General features: G+C 41.3%; 6 protein-coding genes across 6 annotated transcripts; 4 read left to right on the top strand and 2 right to left on the bottom strand.

Moving 5' to 3' along the window:
• Positions 1–402: 402 nt before the first annotated feature.
• LOC135940205 (cuticle protein 7-like) lies at positions 403–1,150 on the bottom strand. The gene is made up of 3 exons (XM_065485004.1): positions 1,068–1,150; positions 930–1,004; positions 403–866 (listed from the first exon to the last, which is right to left on the bottom strand). The coding sequence occupies exons 1-3, from the start codon at positions 1,080–1,082 to the stop codon at positions 489–491; spliced, it is 468 nt and encodes a 155-aa protein (XP_065341076.1). The 5' UTR covers positions 1,083–1,150; the 3' UTR covers positions 403–488.
• A 1,793-nt stretch (positions 1,151–2,943) lies between these two features.
• Positions 2,944–6,433, bottom strand: LOC135938406 (cuticle protein 18.6-like). Its single transcript, XM_065482026.1, has 6 exons — positions 6,324–6,433; positions 6,184–6,267; positions 5,744–6,127; positions 3,642–3,677; positions 3,504–3,578; positions 2,944–3,439 (listed from the first exon to the last, which is right to left on the bottom strand). Exons 1-6 carry the CDS (start codon positions 6,333–6,335, stop codon positions 3,050–3,052), a joined length of 981 nt encoding a protein of 326 aa, XP_065338098.1. The 5' UTR covers positions 6,336–6,433; the 3' UTR covers positions 2,944–3,049.
• LOC135940197 (uncharacterized) lies at positions 4,265–5,618 on the top strand. Its single transcript, XM_065484995.1, has 5 exons — positions 4,265–4,461; positions 4,514–4,608; positions 4,661–4,905; positions 5,092–5,373; positions 5,431–5,618. Exons 1-5 carry the CDS (start codon positions 4,391–4,393, stop codon positions 5,497–5,499), a joined length of 762 nt encoding a protein of 253 aa, XP_065341067.1. The 5' UTR covers positions 4,265–4,390; the 3' UTR covers positions 5,500–5,618.
• Positions 6,434–9,103: 2,670 nt separating the features above from the next.
• On the top strand, positions 9,104–12,322 carry LOC135938405 (uncharacterized). The gene is made up of 6 exons (XM_065482025.1): positions 9,104–9,255; positions 9,311–9,397; positions 9,456–9,828; positions 11,367–11,611; positions 11,692–11,772; positions 11,832–12,322. Exons 1-6 carry the CDS (start codon positions 9,244–9,246, stop codon positions 12,186–12,188), a joined length of 1,155 nt encoding a protein of 384 aa, XP_065338097.1. The 5' UTR covers positions 9,104–9,243; the 3' UTR covers positions 12,189–12,322.
• Positions 12,323–14,717: 2,395 nt separating this feature from the next.
• On the top strand, positions 14,718–16,194 carry LOC135940198 (cuticle protein 19.8-like). The gene is made up of 3 exons (XM_065484996.1): positions 14,718–14,837; positions 15,103–15,177; positions 15,263–16,194. The coding sequence occupies exons 1-3, from the start codon at positions 14,820–14,822 to the stop codon at positions 15,887–15,889; spliced, it is 720 nt and encodes a 239-aa protein (XP_065341068.1). The 5' UTR covers positions 14,718–14,819; the 3' UTR covers positions 15,890–16,194.
• Positions 16,195–19,335: 3,141 nt separating this feature from the next.
• Positions 19,336–20,163, top strand: LOC135938404 (cuticle protein 19-like). The gene is made up of 3 exons (XM_065482024.1): positions 19,336–19,350; positions 19,490–19,594; positions 19,930–20,163. Exons 1-3 carry the CDS (start codon positions 19,336–19,338, stop codon positions 20,161–20,163), a joined length of 354 nt encoding a protein of 117 aa, XP_065338096.1.
• The last annotated feature ends 1,089 nt before the right edge of the window (positions 20,164–21,252 follow it).

Raw genomic sequence — 21,252 nt, 5'->3', positions numbered from 1 at the left:
TCATAGATTTATCATAGTTTTTAGTTATAAATATATACATTGTGATGTCGTATTAGTTATTTTCTTCACAAACGACTTGCGGCCTTTTTTTAAAAAAATAGTTTAATGTAAAAACACTGCTGATCGCAGGAAAAGACGAAAATATAAAGAAATTTCTACGACATGTGTACGCTTCGTGGGAAATTTACGGAATTTCTATTTAGATCTTTCAATCTAATAAAATAATAAAATTTAGCATTCACGATTCTTAATTATTTATTACTCAGGGATTCTTAACTATAAAATTATATTAAATAGAGATTCTTCAGAAGACTGGTATGTATTTTAAGTTCTTAAGCTGAGTAGAGCATTGGATAATGCAAGAATAAAAAAATGGTTAACAATTTCAAAATAAAAATGGAATTTTTCTTGTATGGTGATTTTTATTTACAAATGAATGACATTGACTGGAGATCGATCGCAAAACACGAGGGATTGGTTTTGGAAATTTAGTATCCACGGTTGATCTTGGCGAATCCGTGTCCGTATCCCAGAGGGGTGGCGAAGGCCAGAGGAGCACCGTGGGGGTGAGCGACGACGGGGGCGGCGTGAGCGTATCCGTGAGCAATGGGGGCGGCGTGGTACGCGGGAGCAGCGGCGTGGTAAGCGGGGGCGGCGGCGTGGACGGCGTGTCCGGACTTGGTCACATGGGCGTTGAAACCGTTGTGGGCATCAGCGGTGTAGTGGACGGTGCGGGTGGTGCCGTCAGCCTCGACCAGGCTGTAGTGTCCCTTGACGACGTCTCCGTGACGGGTCTCGGACTGGCTCTTCTTGTCGCCGGTGTGCGCATCGGCAACGCCGTACTCGAACGAGTAGTTGGGCACAGACTGTGGATTAAATATCGAATTATAGTAAATATTAGGACTTTGGTTTTGGGTGCTTGAACATACGTGGTAGTCAGCGGGGGCGTGGGCAACGTATCCAGCCTGGGCGACGGCGGCGAAAGCGCACAGGGCGACAATGAGCTATTAAGGAAAAAACAATGTTTAAAAATGATATTTTTTTAGAAAAATCAGGTATTAAAGTACCTTGACGGAGACCATGATTGTTGTACTAGTCCTGTTGAGTGACTGATATTTTCCTGCTGGCGATCAGCCACTTTTATAGTAAGTCAGTTACGTATTCCAGTGAACGCTGCAGGGTGGGGCTGCTGCGGCGGCGGAACACTTCCGAATGTCTTTGCAATCCAAGCACACTTACCGCCTGTACCCGCATGCATTCCAGCCTCTCTTGTGCGAGATTAACAATGCTGCGTGTTTCTACATATTTCTTGCATGCTTGATTTAATATTCTGCTAAAAGGTGCTACACGTTTCTTTATTTTTAAATCTCCCCAGACAGACTTAATGTACTGTGAAATTTAAATAGGTTACAATTTGGGAAAATGTTCCTATTTTTATCTGAAGAATTACTTTTTTCTTCTTAGATGTCGTGCTATATTTATAAATCTTGTGCAGTAACGGCTTGCTAAATTATCTGGAAAACAATCCTTTGATTTTTTTAGAAAAGAAAATGTTTGTGTTGAAAGTACACGTCCAGTAAACTTCTAGTGGAGTAATGGGCCGGTGCTCCTGTGGCCGTTCATTCTCGCAGCAACATAAAGCCGGGCACGGCAGCGCGAGAGACAAAATAAGCTAATAAAGAGCAATAAAATAAATAAAGAATTTAAAGAACATAATATATATATAACAATTCAAACAATTAAGGAATTGCAAAAATGCGAGCAAATGTACTGGAAATGGCAAATATATATGTTTTTTTATTTAATACTTTTATAGGAACATGCACAGTGATTTATATAAATTTCATAACAATTTTATGCCTCATAATAAATGACGCACGCGAGATAACTTTCTTGTACATAAAATATAATTTATAAATTGGACCTTTCATTTGTCTTAAATATAATGTTTCTTTGCGCTTCTGAATACATTACGCGTAATTTTTAAACAGATTCCTCTTTATTTCATGTTACAAACAGTTATCTGGTCCGCGCAAACACGTATAATTGAAAACGATATGTCAAATTAAAAACTTAAAAAGGTGAAAATTCAGTGATGCCTTTTCGATATAGAGGAATGAAATGATGTCGCAGGCGTTTTCATATATAAAACCATTTTCAAAATATTTTTAATGAAACAAGCTAATGGTAACAATTAATGAAGGTAAATTCCCTGTCAAAAAGGTATTTTTGAACAAAGTTAGAAAATTAATTGCATATTTATTTTAATGTACATGACACATGACGCATTTTAAACTCAGTTGTTAGGGTTGTTAGTGTCAGAAAGAATACAGGAATGTCATAGCGGATGTTTTCTTCCTTTTACAGCGGAGAATAGTTTTTACCGTTTTTACAATGATATTTCTTATATTATATGTAGCTGAAAACTAATTCGAGTCCAATTTATTTTCCTCTGTGCGTAGAAGCTTTTCTCAGTTGTTTGCTCTTTCTGTAATGCGAAAAATACATTTGTTGGATTTTCCACAAACTATGTTGACAATAGCTCAATGAAAACCTTTCTATCAAATAGGGTAAAGTTAATATTTTTCGATATTTTTGTGTAGAATAGAAACAAATCATTTAATCACTAAAATGCAAGACAAGGATGTTTCAGTGTGCGGAAACTGAAGAGGAGCCTATGGGAATGATCGCGCATTAAGTTTAGATTTAACAGAAGATCAATTTAAGCTGAGATTGTGAAAAAGTAGAGGCAGCTATGAAAGAGGAGATTGCAGATGCTCCTCTGATGAGGGTAAGTTTTGACTTATGAATGTGCTTACAGAAGCAAGTAATGAAGTCAATATTATTGTAAAAAGGATCACGTGAGAGAACCTAGTAGGTTAAGAAAAGACTTCTCAAATAAACCCGACAAATGGTATTCAGGGATCAGGTGATGACGATCGATGGGTTAAGGAAAAACTGAATATTTCTGGTATTGGTGATTTTTATTTACAAATGAATGACATTGACTGGAGATCGTTCGCAAAACACGAGGAATGGTTTTGGAAATTTAGTATCCACGGTTGATCTTGGCGAATCCGTGTCCGTATCCCAGAGGGGTGGCGAAGGCCAGGGGAGCACCGTGGGGGTGGGCGACGACGGGGGCGGCGTGAGCGTATCCGTGAGCAATGGGGGCGGCGATGATGGGGGCAGCGTGGTGGACAGGGGCGGCGTGGTAGGCGGGGGCGGCGGCGTGGACGGCGTGTCCGGACTTGGTCACATGGGCGTTGAAACCGTTGTGGGCATCAGCGGTGTAGTGGACGGTGCGGGTGGTGCCGTCAGCCTCGACCAGGCTGTAGTGTCCCTTGACGACGTCTCCGTGACGGGTCTCGGACTGGCTCTTCTTGTCGCCGGTGTGCGCATCGGCAACGCCGTACTCGAACGAGTAATTGGGCACAGACTGTGGATTAAATATCGAATTATAATAAAATAAAAAGTATTTGAATTTAGGTGCTTGAACTTACGTGGTAGTCAGCGGGGGCGTGGGCAACATATCCAGCCTGGGTGACGGCGGCGAAAGCGCACAGGGCGACAATAAGCTATATTTAGAAAAAAACATTTTTAAAATTGATCATTTTGTAAAAAAACAGGTATTTAAATACCTTGATGGAGACCATGTTGATGATTGTTGTTCTAGTTCAGCTGAGTGACTGATATTTTCCTGCTGGCCATTCGCTACTTATATAGTAAGTCAGGTACATATGCTACTGACCGTCGGCGGGTGGGGCTGTTACGGCGGCGGAACACTTCCGAATGTGTGTGTTTGCAATTCAAGTGCACCTATATCGGTGTTATCCAACGTGCATGCTGCCGGCACACTTTTCTAGTCAGATTGCATTCCTACTTCTTGTGCGAGATTAACAATGCCGCACGTTTCTACATATTTCTCGCATGCTTGATTTAATATTCCGGTAAAAGGCGGCGCGTGTTGAGAAACACTCCCTGTCTTAGTTAGCGCTGCTAATTAATTGTCATCGTAGTAGCAGTTGAAATTGAAACATTATTGATGTATTTGCTGTGAAAACAAAGATAATCTTAGAAGCTGCTATTCAGCTAGTGTAGATGTTCAATTTATAGCAGGCAACTGATAACAACGAAGAGAGAAGCAGAAATAATTTTTATTTGTCAGTCGTCCTTGAAAGAATTAGTAATAATTGCGTTGCGACATTGTGTTGTGTGTATATTTGTATGTACACAGACTAGTTGAGATGATAACGGCGTCGGCGTCTCTCCTCTTTATTTTGAGTGAGACTGCCGCCGCGAGAGGAAACCACATCCTTATTTTGTTTCTCGCTCTTAAGAGTCATCGCCGCCTGAGCAGTTTTCAGTCGCAGTTTTAAATTGCACAGCAATGGAACTGTTCAAAGCGTCAAAGGTTACGGTGATGACAGCCACTATTTATCCCATTTCGTGCCTCCTCTGGTGACAGTTCGTTGGTAATTAGGGCAATTATGAACAATTGACTCTTTTGCAGCTATTGGGAGAGCCATGTGCCGTCGACGCCAGCCGATAAATTCATCCCGAATTTGTTTTTATCGACGCTCTTCTTGACGGTTTCGTCGACGCTTAGTTAGTTATTTTTTAATTATTTAATAGTGATATTAATTAAACATTATTTCAGTGATTCTTGTAATAAAAATGCGTCAATCCTACTTGAGTGAGGCATTCGACATGTACCCTGATTTGCGACTGCAAGGCTGGATGACCTTTGACCCAAAATCAGTGAGCTGCCTCTCGACGTGGATGGCGATCGCCGGTATCATCTGCTCTGTATGTGGGGCACACGGAGGAATTGACCACCCGGCTGTTCACGATACTTTTGTCATCCTAGGAGGCGTAGGAACCACGTTTTACCTCACGGCTCAGGTATACAAAATCTAACATTGCTCAATTCAACAGGATTTCCTTCTCCATTTCGTTGTTTCTAATCGGAATTGGGACTTACGCTTGAACTTCATTCAAGTGAGCAGCATATATTTCTCTTGCTCCGCTTACATCAAAATGAAGAAACAATCAAATAAAAAAATTAGATTAACTTCTCTTGTTAACAAGGTGGGCCTCTCGTACACCATGGGCGAGCTGACGGGCCGGAAAGTGTCTCGTTTCCGAAACTTCCTGCGCTGGTGCTGCTTGTTTGTGCTCACAGTCTGGATGATATTAGTCATTGTGGTGGCAAATGAAGTCTATATGGATAGGAAAAGCATCAGCGACGAGTCTCTGAACGTGCTAAAGGTGGTTAATCTCTTTGCGGAGGCCGCGGTGCTGTTGTTGCTCTCCGCGTTTGTCGCCTCTTTTGCACACGAGTTCGAGCAAGTCACCGTTCAGATTGTAAAGGTAAATTCAATGTGCCACAGACTTATTAAAATGTTAGTATATTTGTCCTATCAACAGGTAAATTTACTCCATCCCAAGGTGCACCGCGCGAAATTAGAGAAGAAGAAAATTTACGTTTCCTGTTAAATTTGTCGAAAACGTTCAATTAACATACTATTGGAATTATATTCATCTAGTCATGATTAAGGAATTATTAATAAGATATCTGATAATATATGTAATAAAATAATTAATGTTCTTTTATATATGTATGGTCATTTTTATTTACAGATGAAAAGACAATGATGTAGGAAATGAAATTTCAAATATGTAAAACGACATGACTTGGAGATCGATCACATTATCGCTAGGAAGCAGTCTGCAAAATTTAGTATCCACGGTTGATCTTGGCGAATCCGTGTCCGTATCCCAGAGGGGTGGCGAAGGCCAGGGGAGCACCGTGGGGGTGGGCGACCACGGGGGCAGCGTGGGCGTATCCGTGAGCAATGGGGGCGGCGATGATGGGGGCAGCGTGGTGGACGGGGGCGGCGTGGTAGGCGGGGGCGGCGTGGATGGCGTGTCCGGACTTGGTCACTTCAGCGTTGAAACCGTTGTGGGCATCAGCGGTGTAGTGGACGGTGCGGGTGGTGCCGTCAGCCTCGACCAGGCTGTAGTGTCCCTTGACCACGTCTCCGTGACGGGTCTCGGACTGGCTCTTCTTGTCGCCGGTGTGGGCATCAGCAACTCCGTACTCGAAGGAGTAGTTGGGAACGTGCTGGAGATCAGATTTTAGTAATGTTGACTGCTTCAAAATATTAAAATAGTGCTTACGTGGTAGTCAGCGGGAGCGTGGGCGACATATCCAGCCTCGGCAACGGCAGCGACGGCCACGAGGGCGCAGAGAGCGACGGCGAACTGCAATTTAAAGTCCAGATTGATTACCCGAATATTAAATAATGCTTCTTGCATACCTTGGAGACCATGTTGAATGTTGTGTTGTAGTCAAGTGACTGATGTCTAACTGGTGGCCATTCGCCGCTTTTATACCGGCTCGCATACTACAGAATTTGCTTTAATAATTGAGTCTGAGCGCGGGGTGGGGCGTGCACACCTCAGTTATTACGGTAGGAACTGGTGGCGATCTATACTTAATGAAAACGCACGCTCATACCACACATCGGAGCGCGGCGGTGATTACCATATAAAAATAATAAACTCGATGCAGGCGGCGGGCGACCAGGAAACAATTTCTCTGCGGCGCTGTTATTGTTGTTTGCACACTGTTGAACTTTGCGGAAAGGTTGTCGACAAATTGCTTCGGTCCGACCAGCGGAATCAACATTCAGCGAGCAGCAGAAGGATGCCTTTAACCCCAATTAAAGATGCAGATTAACTCTTCACGCTTTTGGTTAATCCTGCTGTGGGGTCTTTCACCTAGTGTTTCCTTCATTTAAAAATTTGTCAGAGAGTCATTTTAATTTCAACAGCGAAAATACCAAAATAGAATTGCTTTCGTAGTGTATTCGATAATTAATTCTATAAAATGAGCGCATTACAAAATGCAAAACCAGACGAGAGGAAATTGGCTAATTTAATTAAACGCTGATGCCTGGTAGGAATTCTTCCGGTTTTCACCTGTCCGCTAGAGTGTTATCTCATTAAGTTAGGTAATGTTCCTGTTTCTTGTTCAACTCGCATTTTCAATACTGAAACTTTTTGTTCAGCATAATAAATCTCGACGGTGGTGGCGGCGGTGGCGCATGAAACATGAATGTAATTACAGATTGCACTACACACATATGCGAGTGCACGCGGCTTCCAAGAGTGAACTAGATTTTATGATTCATATATTACATAATTATTTCACTTGAGAACGTGCTTTTTATGACTGAAAGTATTAATCAATTTTATTTTACGACCATTAATCAACAGCCGTGATGAATAGATAATACCAACGTCAATTAGACGTTTATTTATATTGTATCATTTTTTTCGCTTTCTTCGTAGAGCAGTTGTTTCAAACAAAACCCAACCTTGATGGAGAGAAGAAAAGCAATATAGTGACGGGGCGGACAATTACGAGAAAAAAGCACGACACAAATTTAGCAGAAAAGTGCTCTTTTGTCACTAGGAATTTGCTCAATCTGCGCTGCTGCTGGGATATTTTTGCGGTGAGCTGCTTTTGTAGTTTACACGCTTTAAAGTGTGCACCCGTCAAGAGCAGACAGTGAACGTTCAATGCTATGTTTCTAATCCGTCTTGGTGTGATTATAGCGAGCAGCCAAGTCGAATAAAAGACTTATACAAATAAAGTAAATTTGGATACATTTAGAATAATGTGTTTTAATATTTATATTCAATTTCATTGCCTGGTTTTTTTCCCTGAGTTGACCAACATCACTCAAGAAAAAAATTAGCGCATTTTTTTAGTTAATCTCACGAAAAAGGAAGTGTTCGCTATCTGACATTATTTTTTAAAAAAGTGCGAAAGATCGTCTCAACAATGGAGCATTAACGGCGGCGAGATGGCTTTAACGGCAACAATGTCACAACACATTTTCGGCGAGGCCATAAAAAAGAGGCAAATGCGCACGATCACCGAATTAAAATTCCGGAGTAAAACTTTCTTTCGTGCAGTTGCATCAGAGCGAGTGATAAATTGTGTAGTGTGCTGCTACCAACTGCTCTGCTCGCAAAATCAATCGCACACAAATGTGCTCGAGAGATTGTATAACACGCGTCGTGGTGCATTAACTCTGGAGGCAAAAAGCAGGCAGCCTTGTCAAGGGCGAATTCTTGCCATGCAATCCTAATAATACACCTTTGTGGGAATGTTGTGTTTTTTGTTTAATTCAATATCAGATCAATTAGAGCTGTTTCAAATAAATTGCACTTTCTAGAAATGAATCCATTTTTGGAAATAAATTAAACCAGGCTTCATCCTCGTTGCAAATTAGTCGTTTTAATTTCTCGACTATAGTTTAATTTATTTCCAATATGAACACAACCTCGAGTGGTAACCTATTTCAAAAATTGAATCTATTTTTGCTTATTCTAAATAAACAGAATTCTGATTGTAGTTTTTCATAAAATTTCTGACAGGAAATGGTTTTGGGTAAGTCGAATGTAGAAAATGTAACTTCATTTTGGCAATTTTAAATTTTGATAAAACGGAATCAACTTATCAAACGGCTTTTCGGAGAGGACAGAGGAAAATATTTTTAAAAAATTATCAATTTGAAAAGATTGTAATGTAGCACTCCTAGCAACTGAATTAATAATATATTAATATCTTTGCGAGAAGCTGATTAATTAGGGCTGCAAGCAGCAGGTGAAGCTAGTTGAGCACGACATTTATGTAGAAATACGGAAAAATAAACACGGCGGAAGCTGCATTTAATTTCTAATGACAAATAATTACAACCTAACGTGCTTCTATAGCTGCTTGCATTGGCATTTATTAAAAATAAAAAGGTGACTAACTTGGAGAAAGAAACAAATAGAGTGATAATAAAATAGTCGACTACGATTTAAATTAGAAATTGAATTATAATTATTCTGTGCTTGGTGTGTTGGTGCATTTGCCACACATTTGATATCACCTACAGCTCGTTAGTTCCAATTTCAAAGGCGATGCTGATTTTCACGCTGCATGCGGTGCGCGCTGCTGGAAAAGCAGCAAACCGGAACACAATTATCTCTGAGAGCGCGAATCGGAGTTTATTAATCGGCGCGGTATCAAGCAAAGTGTCGCAAGACAAGTGCCGGATCGAAAATGAGAGTGGTGATAAATCACCCCCGCTCAAAAATGCGACAGCAGCCGCTATAAAAGCTAATCACTCTGGTTGCAGAAGCACACTTGTTGCTCACTCACACAGCACAACAGCAGCCATGGTCTCCAAAGTGAGCGTTCACTTAAATTCGGACTTTTTTTACTTATCGAGCATTTTGTTTTCAGTTCGCCGTCGTCCTTTGCGCCGTCGCCGCGGTCGCCGCCTTCGCTGAGGCTGGATACGCCGACCCTCACGATGCCAAGGATTACTTCGTAAGTTTTCCTCAAAAATTCGGAATAAAAATAGAAATTACCAAAATTTTTACCACAGCACGTGCCCAACTACTCTTTCGAGTACGGAGTTGCCGATGCCCACACCGGCGACAAGAAGAGCCAGTCCGAAACTCGTCACGGAGATGTGGTCAAGGGACACTACAGCCTGGTGGAGCCCGATGGCACCACTCGCACCGTCCACTACACCGCCGACCCCCACAATGGTTTCAACGCTGAAGTGACCAAGTCCGGACACGCCGTCCACGCCGCCCCCGCCTACCACGCCCCCGCTCCTGCGTACCACGCCGCCCCCATTGCTCACGGATACGCTCACGCCGCCCCCGTCGTCGCCCACCCCCACGGTGCTCCCCTGGCCTTCGCCACCCCTCTGGGATACGGACACGGATTCGCCAAGATCAACCGTGGATACTAAACTTCTCCTGTGATATATTATATTCCTATTTGGGTCTTAAATTAAGATCTCCTTTCCTACACTTGTTATGATTGGTTCTAAACTATCATAAATAAAAATAAAACGAAACACAAATTTTTCTGTATTATTTTAAACACATGCCTCCAAGCGAATCGGCATTGATATTGGTTGCTAAGTAAATCTATGGAAATGCAAAAATACTATCAGCATTAATAAATGTAACGTAAAAAAAAAAACAAAAGACACCAAGAACATCCTTAGCTCAACAGAAAGACTATAATAAAAATCTGGTATTTACGTGTGAACAATGGTTATACATATATAAAATGTAATAAATAGAAGAGTTTGCAAAGAAAGTTTTTCTTTTATGGATAGAGACGCTTCAAGATTTTGCTGCTGTATATCACCATAATTAGGAAGCTAGCAAATGCAAATGTAAAAAATCCAATTAAAATTGCTATCGTCATTGAAAATATGAAACTACACGTGAAACGCTAACTCAAAACCCAATTTTTAACAGCTGTTTCGATTTAGCAGGTTATAAATCACCTCTTAAACCCATCAGCTTGCCAGGAAAAGTCAAGACGTGTCTAATGGTGTGCAGTTTTTGCAATTCTGATGGTTACAGCCCGAGATTTGGAGTTCGCAATCAATAAATGCAAAATATGAAAAAGTTGAAACATTTGTGTTTTTAAGTTTGAACGAGATTTTTTTTTTTCAAAAACATACAAGAATTCCTCTCTGAAATTTTTACACAAATTCACACACGTCATGGATCAACTTTTAAGGACATTTAAACAATTCACAAATACTGAGTTCATTTCCAAAATTTTAGGTAGAGAATGAGCCAATTAATTTTATTCGATTGCCAAAGTGTAAACCTTATTTTAGCTTTTTAGACAGTCGAATGGGTGACAGCTATTAAATAATTGAAGAGAAATTTCATCCAGTATTATCCTGCTGTGTTTACTTAATAGCAGTATTTTACCAGCAAATTTAACAAACACGCTATGCCGACCGTGGAAAACAATAAATGATTATCTACAATCAGTTGTTGTGCACCAAATCAAAAGACCTAACTAAAGATACGAAAAGGAATACATACGAATGAAAATCTTTTTTTAACCTCTGTCTGCAATAAATATACAAGTTTAGTACCGAATTCCTTCTCTCTTGAGAAGCAATTAAAGAAAGAAATAAAATTTTCTTCCTGTCACGATATTTTATCACCTTAATTCAAATCAAAGATAAGTAATCGCGATAATGAAATTAAAATGCTATCAGCCTTTGTTAAGCTTCAATTAAGAAAGTATTTCAAATATGTGTTCATGTAAAACATATATGAGCTAGCAATCTAAAGCACTAACATTCTTGTCGTGGAAAAAAGTAAAATGTTGCAGGCAATCGATAATAGCTAATGAGTTGCGCGAAATACCAATCGCGTCTAACGGAGAAAAAAAGTGGAATAGCAGCCACACACCCAAGCGAATGCGTGAATTGCGATGGCAGTCAAGGTCGAGTGCCTCCATTGATTAGGCCCGGCCGGCGCACGATTGAGAGTGTGTAAATGCAAACTGAAGCTCACACATATGCGCTGGACGGTAATAATTTCCGTGTGTGATGTAAGAAGCATACATTTAGTTCCGAGACGCATTAGCGAAAGAAAGCAACGCCCCGCCCACATCTTTTCTCACCTGCCGCGCGATCTGTATAAAAGCAATTGGAGCGTGCCGATCGATATCCACTTGCGAACGCACTGCTCACCAGTCAACATGCTCAAGGTGCGCCAATTTAATTTGCCTCTAAAAAAGAAAGAAATTTCTGCGATTTCAGATTTCTAATTGTCCTTTCGAATTTGCAGGTTACCGTTGCCATTTGCGCCTTCGTGGCCGTCGCCGCCGTCGCTGAGGCCGGATATGTCCACGCCCCCGCTGACTACTACGTAAGTTTCTTTATTGAAATTAAATATTTTGCGGTTTTTAATTTCGGTTAATTCTTCAGCACGTTCCTAAGTACTCTTATGAATATGGAGTTGCCGATGCGCACACCGGCGACAAGAAGAGCCAGGCTGAGACCCGCGACGGAGACGTCGTCAAGGGACACTACAGCCTGGTGGAGCCCGACGGCACCACCCGCACCGTCCACTACACCGCCGACCCCCACAACGGTTTCAACGCCCACGTGACCAAGTCCGGACACGCCGTCCACGCCGCTGCTCCCGCGTACCACGCCGCCCCCATCGCTCACGGATACGCTCACGCCGCCCCCGTGGTCGCCCACCCCCACGGTGCTCCCCTGGCCTTCGCCAACCCCCTGGGCTACGGACACGGATTCGCCAAGATCAACCGCGGATACTAAGCGGACTTCAATTCATCTGTGATCTCATCCTTCATTACTCTTCATCCATCATCCTTTTCCATTCCCAATTATCTTCTATGTTCCTTGCTCATTGTTAGTCGATAATAAAATTGATACCTGAAAAGAAAAAACAACTCTAGTTTGCATTTCAAAATTTTATCAGCTAAAAGACCATTAGATCGTGAAAATGTAATTAAAACTAAAATTGATCATTTTCCCAAACATCGTATATATTTATTATTTTGCTCAAAAACTGTCGAGCGTATCTCTTCTTACGAGTTTAACACAATGTTATCCTCTCTAAGATAAAATGAACAAATTTTTTAGCACCGAAATTGCGCGCACTTGTCATGTTTTTGCACGGTGCACGGCATCGTTAATTTAAGCTGGAGCCAGCAAGTGCAAAACTGGCTAATTGAGAGTCATTAGTGCTAATGGTTGCATCGACCTTTTGATAAGGGCGAGTGTACAAGCTCATCTTTAATGCGCGTGTGAGTCCGAGAGCCTTGAAAAGAAAGACGCTCCACGCAAAAAAAACACGCGTGCTCACATCAGATCTGACGAAAATACATTAATGTCAGCATTTTTCATTTTTCAAATATTTCAAGCCGACTTAAATGGTAATTTTTCATGCTAGCTGTGGTACCGGAAACACCATATTTTAAAATAAAATTTATTCACGAGTTTTTAATGCCTCTAAAAAATATATAATATTTACTGAAATATTTAGATATCATACTTAAATGAATGCACTCATTCTTTATCAAATTTGAATGTAAACAGAAGCTTGATATAAAACTCTCACATTTCCAGATAATTATCATACCTTTTAAACCAGTTTCACCATAGCTATGCAGCACTTTTCAGGGAATTATGTCTTTATTCTGAACCTGAGAAGAAGTGTCACACGCGTATATTGTTATATGTATTGTTCCAGGCGGCGGCAATTTCCCCACCTAGGTAAAAATAATAATTAAAGAAATTTCTCATGCCGCAATCGCACTTGCTTCATTTGGCATCTTGTTCCTGCAGTCAAACAGTCTGGCGCAGCAGCCGCGCGGATTAGTACAAAGGGGCCAGCGGGCGAGACAATGGCCAATGACCTTCGCCATTGTCTATTTTAGCTCTCTTTGATGCTGAAAGCTGCAGCCGCAATTGGCCCAACAAAGAAATAAGCTGTGCGAGTGGCACACGACCGCGTCCGACACTCGTGCACGCCGCGGCGCGCGGACTTTATCTCGATAGATAGCGCGCGGCAATTACGCTCATATTTTTGTTATTTCGATTTCAAAACGCGTTCCCAGGTCATTGAGATTGTTTCCAGTAACACGCCGCGCGAGAGATTTGCATTTGAATTAACCTGTCATGCAAATTATGTTTGTGTTTGCCCTGACCTTGCTTTGATCCTGCTTTTGGGGGATGATTGTTCACGATAAGCCGCCGCGATTGCATTTTCTCGGCTCAACCCACTGAATGTGAATTTTTGTAAACAGGAAAGGCTATTTATAATAATGCTTTCGAACTTGTTCTGCAAGTCTGTGAAAATAAATTTATGCATTTTGTTGGGGATTTTTGATAGACAAGTAGTTCCGCAGATGAAAGCGTGACCGTAAAATATTCAAGTGGATCTATTAAGGACGACAATTGAAAATTATTTGAATTTTTGGATGCAATTAGCAAATGATTTGGGATAATCAAAATAGGACCTTTTGCTACAGTAAATTTCCATTTTTTCCAATTTTCTACAAAATTTCCAGCGCTTGACCACATTTTCTTGGCGGATTTCGATTCCTCTCATCCTGAATCCTTTTAGGGAAACTCTTTGTTGTGAAAAAGATTTCAAATAAAGAGACAGTCCTCACATTTGAAAAGCATGCAAACTTTTCAGTCACTTTCCTAAAAAATTTACGCTGCTATTTAGGCCAATTTTGGCCTCAACTGAATTCTAAGTTGATCAGTTCATGCATTGGGAACAAGCATTTTCTAGAATTTTGCAGTATCAATTCTTTCTAAAGCAATGCATCAAATGAAATTTAGAGTTTTGGAAAGCCAAGAAAAATTTAACTGGACCGACTTTGAATCGCCGTAATTAATCCAGCACATTGGTGTTGCACTGCAACAATTGTTGGCTTCCAACAAAAAGCAGGACCGCGTTGTTGTACCGCTACAGAGTCAAAACTCATTTTAATAGAATGAATTAACTTAAGGAAGCCGGTAATTCGTTTTAACCTCAGTGCAGTGAAATTTATGAAATATTGGTGCTCACAATTATTAGCGAGACGCAGCCGGGAATAATGCAGGAGGCTCTTGAGATGCAAAAAAATGCACGAGCGGAAATAGGCAAAATTCTGCGACGCGCGTTATTATGCCGACACACCGAATGGGAGGTCAAACGCTCGCTTGGAGAGGAGCGAAAGTAAATATAAACATGCACCTTACGTTGTGCATGCATTATCATTGTGGGCGCAGCGATTCCTCTTCCTCTGCCTTAACAATGTTATGGGAACCATGCCACAATGACTGATATCTCAGGCTGCGTAAAAAAAATAGGAGGGATTTTTGGATTGCGGCAAGCCTTTATAAGGGACTGTTTCGGATTGGCAGACTCCATACGTTGTTTGTTTATCCACCATGCAGCACCTAGCAAAGGTTAGTATCTTTTCTTTTATTGCATCACACCTCTAGTTTAATGTAATGTCAGAACCGATCATTTTATTAATGCAAATATTTGAAACCGACTCTGCGGTTTCCGTGTTGACGTGATATTGTGGCTGTGCGTTTAATTAACTAGCCACATTATCCACGGTTTGCTTTATGAAAACCAACAAAAGCGGCGTCCGCTCGCGTTTGGCGCTTGCCGACCAGAGTAAATTACCCTGGGTGTAATTTAACCAGCTGCGAACCAATTTTGCAGTGTTTGCTTGTCTCGTCGGTGTTGGCGGTTGCCTCAGCAGGATACCTGCCACCAGGCAAGATCGTCGATTATCATGTAAGTATAAAAATTCAAAGACCTAGTAATTTGCAGCCTTCCGGGTTCCGTTTCAGCTATCAAAAATCTTTTAATTTAATTCCAGTCCTACCCAAAGTACTCGTTCAACTACGGAGTAAACGACCCGCACACCGGCGACCAGAAGAGCCAGTCCGAGACCCGTGACGGCGACGTGGTCAAGGGCCACTACAGCCTGGTCGAGCCGGACGGCTCGGTGCGCACCGTCCACTACACCGCCGATTCGCTGAACGGCTTCAACGCGCACGTGACCAAGTCGGGCCCCGGCGTGCACCCTCCACCCGAGCACAAGAACCCGGTGGTCATCCCCGCGCCCGCCCCCGCGATCGTGCCAGCCGCCCCCGCGGTCGCCATCCACAAGCCGGTGTTGGTGCACAAGCCGTTCGCGTTCGCCAAGCCGATCGTCGTGCGGCCGGCGCTCTACGCGCCCGCAGCCAATCCGGTCTACGCGCCCGTAGCCAAGCCGGTCTACGTCAAGCCCGTGGAGCACGTGTACCAGCACCAGCCCCAGCACCATCATCAGCACCAGCCCACCCCGATCCACCACCACGAGTACGTGGCCACGCACTACAACACCCTGCCAGCGGCGGTCAGGTATGAGCCGACGGCCGCCTACTACGACGGCTACGACAGGTACGACAGCGGCGCCGACTTCGCGATACACAACTCGCAAGGATACGACTACTCGTATTAGGACCATCCTCGGAAGGCCACCTTTCGCTTAACTTATTGTAATATGATGTACATTTAGCAGAAGTTATGTTCTTACAATTATCCTTGTAGATCTATGGCACTGTTTAATTGCTTCATAATAATTCGTTTACCATCAAAACGGATGTGTTTCATCGTTAAAATCTGCTTTGGGTCGCAAAATAAATAAAAAAAAAATTGGCTCAAAAGAGTGTACATATGTAGATCGTAAAGGAAGTGAACTTATTATTTAGATCTCGCAACAAAATTAATCTTTGTGTAAAATAAAAGAGTTCATCTATGTTAAAACTGCTGTGTTTTCTTGAGCATTTTTCACCACTCACGAAGGCTTTCTGAATTTAAATTAGTGAAAATTACAATGCACTTGACTCCTCTGATCTTCTCCAAATGACTCCACTTTAGTTTTAATCCTTCAGGCGTGTGCCAACTCTCGTCGTTGGCAAACAATGGATGCTGGTGAAATGCCCCTGCTATGAGACTGTTATGTCATGTGAAAATTGGTAATTGTTGTTGCGGCAGAATGAGCCTTAAAGTGCGTAAGTCTGGAAATACGTGAGAAGTAAAACACTGCGCGTTGTCTCTTTCTTTTAATGAGAAATACTCAGTGCCACCAAGAGGGAACGTGTAATTGAAGCTCCCGAGAGGATGGAAAGTTATTTTTAATTGTTAAATTATTGCCTAGGCTATAATTTCGTCGAAAACTAATGGGCGACACATTAAAATTAGTTAGTCAGTGCAGATGATCGTTAAAAAACTAATCCATCGTGTGAAAAACTTTATTTTACATTTCATGTAATTAATTGCATTTACTAAGTAGTCTATTTTTATAGCTTTTATGTGAAGGTTTTGGCACTCAATTTTGATCAGAGGTCATTACTCAACCTCTTTTTGATTGTGCTATCAAATGGGTTCAGTTGTTCATTTTTAAAAATTGGTGGTTCAGAATCCTCTGCAGTTATTTTGTGGTTTTATAGTCCCCATTCTCAGATCATCTCAGAGATTTATTTTACAAAATACGTTTTCAACTCAACTGCAAATATTACTTTTCCTTCGAGCGCAGAGGCTTTGATCCGATTGAGTAAAAATGGACAGCACACATCGAGCGATATTAGGCAATTGGTTGATTGCATATTTAGAATCGGGGCCGAATTAGTAGACGTTGTATCATCGCAGGAAGTCAGCGTGAAGTCAATTTAAGCAAGACTCGCGGATTCTTATAGCTCGACAGATGTGCATGAACGCGTGTCATCATTGTGCGGCACAGCAGGCTGTTATATAATGTGTACTATTTAAGAGGCCGTTTCCCACACACGTCTCAAATGGCTTTTTCAAATAGTATTATCCAGCGCATCATGACTGATGGTGGATGGCAAAAGGCTGGCACCAGTGATCTAGACTTCTGCATCATAATGCCTCTGAGCAGTGCTGTCAACTATTTTAATTTACTTTTGTGGGTGTAAACAGTGCCCAAGTGTTATTAAGAGAAATTTTGGAAAGTGCTAAGAAATTCTCCGTAGATTGAAAGTGAAAAGTATTTCGTTTCTATATAGACTAAAAGAAATATGTGGAATCGCAATAAAATCTCGTTGAACGGGAAGTAATAATATTTACTCCGCGAAACAGCAATAAAATAATAATAGTTGGACGAAATGCGAGCACGGGATGCATCTTTCCTCGCCATAAAGCTTTCTACGTGAACTATGGGAAAACGGGATTATTTCATTTTTAATCTTTTTTGTGTTCGTGTAGAAACATATAAAGTTAAAAGACAAAACGATATACCTATTCTAAAAGTTCTAATTGACTAATTGAAAAGAAATCTTTACCAAGCCCTGTAATTATCCAGTCGAATAACGTTCCACCTAATTTGCGTGAGAGGCGTCGTGGATGAAAGTGAATCTTTATCAAGCACATTTACACGTGCGCATATTTAGTTCAATTTCCCTAAGCGTGAAAGTGTCGATTTTCGTCTGTTTCCCTGGCGCAAAACAAACCGTCGCAGCATTTCGTCGATTGATCGATTGCAGACAGCCGCTTGGATGCCGTTAATTGGCCTGTACGCACTTGAAGAGGAAGTAAATTCGCAATTATGTCTGATCTAATCGTCGAATGCGCGCCTTATTGGAGTGATGCTCTCTTTGATCAGGTGAAATTCGAAGACGGTGTAGAAAGCGCCTGCTCAAGTGGTCTTCTCCGCACGTTTAAGATGCTTCGAATTGTCAGATGCGCGTACGTTTTCATTCACACGTGTGTCAATAATTATGCGTGTGCTTGTAAAAATGGCTTCGTTCACTTTTCATTTCACTCCGATCCTTTCTCGTCTTGTTGTGCTTTTCATGCGGTCACAACAAAAAATTTATTAAATCAAAATACCGCATAGCTAGATGGATAATTCATTAAAGCGGCAACTTTTATTATTAAATTATAAAAAATTGATATTTTGCATGACACTTGCATTGATGAATCCCTAATTATAATTTCAAAAGGAAAATCCTGGAAATACTTGTTGCCAATGCATTAAGTCATTCCTTAGAATTCAGTTGAAGCCTAAAATTGAAATGGTGAGGATTGTCTCCTTAATACTTGATATCCTATTTTATTTCAAAACAAAGAGTTTCCCTAAAAGGTTTCATACGCTGTTGGACAGATCTCGACGAGTGGAATTGAAACCTGCCAAGAAAATGTGGTCTGGAATATGCTGGAAATTTAGAAGAAAATTTGAAAAATTTGAATTTTTACTATTTTTTACTATTGCAAATTTTGGAAAGAATAGTTTATCGATCCAAAAATTCAAATAATTTTCAATTGTCCCCCTGTATCAATCCACTTCAAATTGAGTTTATTTAACTATAATTATTTCTAAACTGAAATTAAATCAGTCGGACCACAGCTATAGTAATAATTGTATCTTATTTATTTATTTCCCTCTGGCGAAGCCAAATGAGACCCGCATCACAGGCTTAAATATAGTTCCGGTTCCGAGATTGAGAGTAAAAGTTGGCTGGCATACATCGATACAATTCCTCGTTCCTCCAGCTAACGATCCAGACGAAGATTATAGCGCGACCAAATCGGTGGCTGGCACATGAGGAAATCAGTTTTACACACGCATAGCAGTTTGCGTGAGGCTGGTTCCGGTGAATTGACAAGAAGAGAAAAATTATGCAATCCAGAAAGTAACTCGCTCGAGCTCGCTCTCGGCATGATAATAGGCACATTAATACCGGGTTATTAGCATCCTTCTCTTTCTCTCGCGTTCGAATGCGAGCACAGAGATGATCGCCATAAAATCCAGCAGCCCCCTTCCAGTGGTACATCCAGGCACCGCCGAAGAGAGTGCTCCATATAAAAGCAACTCGTCTCGACCGATATGGACATTCTGACTGCAGCCCTACCTCACTAAGAGCATACATCCAGCACTTCAGCATCATGCGTGCCTACCAAGTAAGAAATTTTGATTTTGCTCAAACTGATTTTGAACAAAAAAATTGCATCGCCACTGGAGCATTGAGCTGAAGTTGTCTTCTCGCCGCTCGTTAGATGAGCAAACAAAGAGTTTCACGCTTGATTTGCATCTTCTCAGGTTCTCGCTGTCTTGAGCGCCTTTGCGGCTCTGGCTGTCGCTCACCCGCAATATTACGGAGGACATGAAGAGCAGCACGGCCACAAGCAGCTCTATGATTACTATGTAAGTGCTCAGACTTGGTTCACCTCCAAATTTAATTAATCAGATGAAAAATCCTTTTTTTCCAATTAATACTATTTAAAAATTAGGAAAAGCTTAGATTTTCCTAAATGGCCGATTAAATTCGTGAGAAAATTGGCTCAATCACTGTAAAACCACGATTTATTTCACAATTTTGGAACGTTTTCCACACTATTGGATAGATCGCAAAGAGTGGGATCAAACTTTTTCGAGAAATTTGTCAAAATCGGAAATTAAACTGTTCCTGATTTTAGAAATAAACTGTTGCTAAATTTCACAATGAACTATAATCAAGAATGCAAAATTAATTTTTACAGGCGCATCCGAAGTACCACTTTGACTACGCCGTGAGCGACCCGCACACCGGCGACTTCAAGAACCAGTGGGAGACGCGCGACGGCGACGTTGTCAAGGGCGAGTACACCGTGCACGACCCTGACGGCACCATCCGCACCGTCAAGTACACCGCCGACAAGCACCACGGATTCAACGCCGTCGTGCACAAGACCGGCAAGTCGCATCACCCCCAGCATTACGGACACCACTACTAGAATTAATTGCCATTTATCACCTCGAGCAGTGTCGCGCACGCACTGCACTTTCCTCCTCATTTGTACATACTTCAGACAAATCTCATTATTTCTTCATTTGCGAAGAGCCGACTATGTTAAAGACTCGCGGAATTCGGCGACAGAGCCGAAAAACTATTGAATGTCTGTAATTCTTGAATAAATTTTAATTTTGTAAAATATTTATTACTTTTTATTTAATTGTGAACATTCAATTTTACAAATGACACTGTGACTGATGTACATAATTAAAGCAGAAGTCTTTATTTTGATAACAATTTTCTGAGCGAAACATTAAAAATATTTTTTAGCTAGAGGATGAACCCATTCAGCTGGTCAGGGGAGGTCGAGCCGATTCTAACGGTGGGTGTTTTTTGCAATTATGATGGTTAAAACCCGAGATTTGGGGTTCAATAATTTGGAAAACTCAAAAAAGACGAAAACTCGTGCTTTTTCGAGTTTGTGAGAGGAATTTTTCGAAAACATAAGAGGGAACCACTCTGAAATTTTCACACAATCTCAGAAATGTTATGGAACAACTTAAAAGCTCATTTCCTAAATTTATAATAAAAACCAAATTAATCGTGACCTTGAACATCAAATTTGGTGTCACGGGCTCAGCGAGAGGAATCCAAAACAAGCCTTATTTTCAAACTGCACCGTGAGTAGATAAAGGTTTTACAAAATCTTCCCGTAAACTTATTCCTGTTGTGAATTTCACTGACATAAAGAGAAGTGACCAAAAAACTGAGATATATCGGCATGGTACTTTCTTCAACCAATGTATTCATTCAGGTAATGCCAAGTTAGCTAATAAAGAATGTATTCACCAGTGAGAGTTTTTACCATGCGGGGCAGAAATATTTATTTATATTAACGTTTTTATATGTTCCGGCGCGGCAGATTATGGTCGGTTTTATGGCACGACAGGAAAGACGGCAGCGGTGAAATTACGCACATGCCAACCGTTAGCCTAGTCATATAGCGAAGTGTTCAATATTCAAACTGTCGAAATTACGCGTTGCACTACTTCCTTTTCCGCGGACTCCTGGAAATGAGTTTGGTCTCTTT

This window comes from Cloeon dipterum, chromosome 3, assembly GCF_949628265.1.
Source record: "Cloeon dipterum chromosome 3, ieCloDipt1.1, whole genome shotgun sequence".
In the NCBI taxonomy this organism is placed as follows: domain Eukaryota; kingdom Metazoa; phylum Arthropoda; class Insecta; order Ephemeroptera; family Baetidae; genus Cloeon; species Cloeon dipterum.
This window is presented reverse-complemented; position numbering and strand designations above follow the sequence as displayed.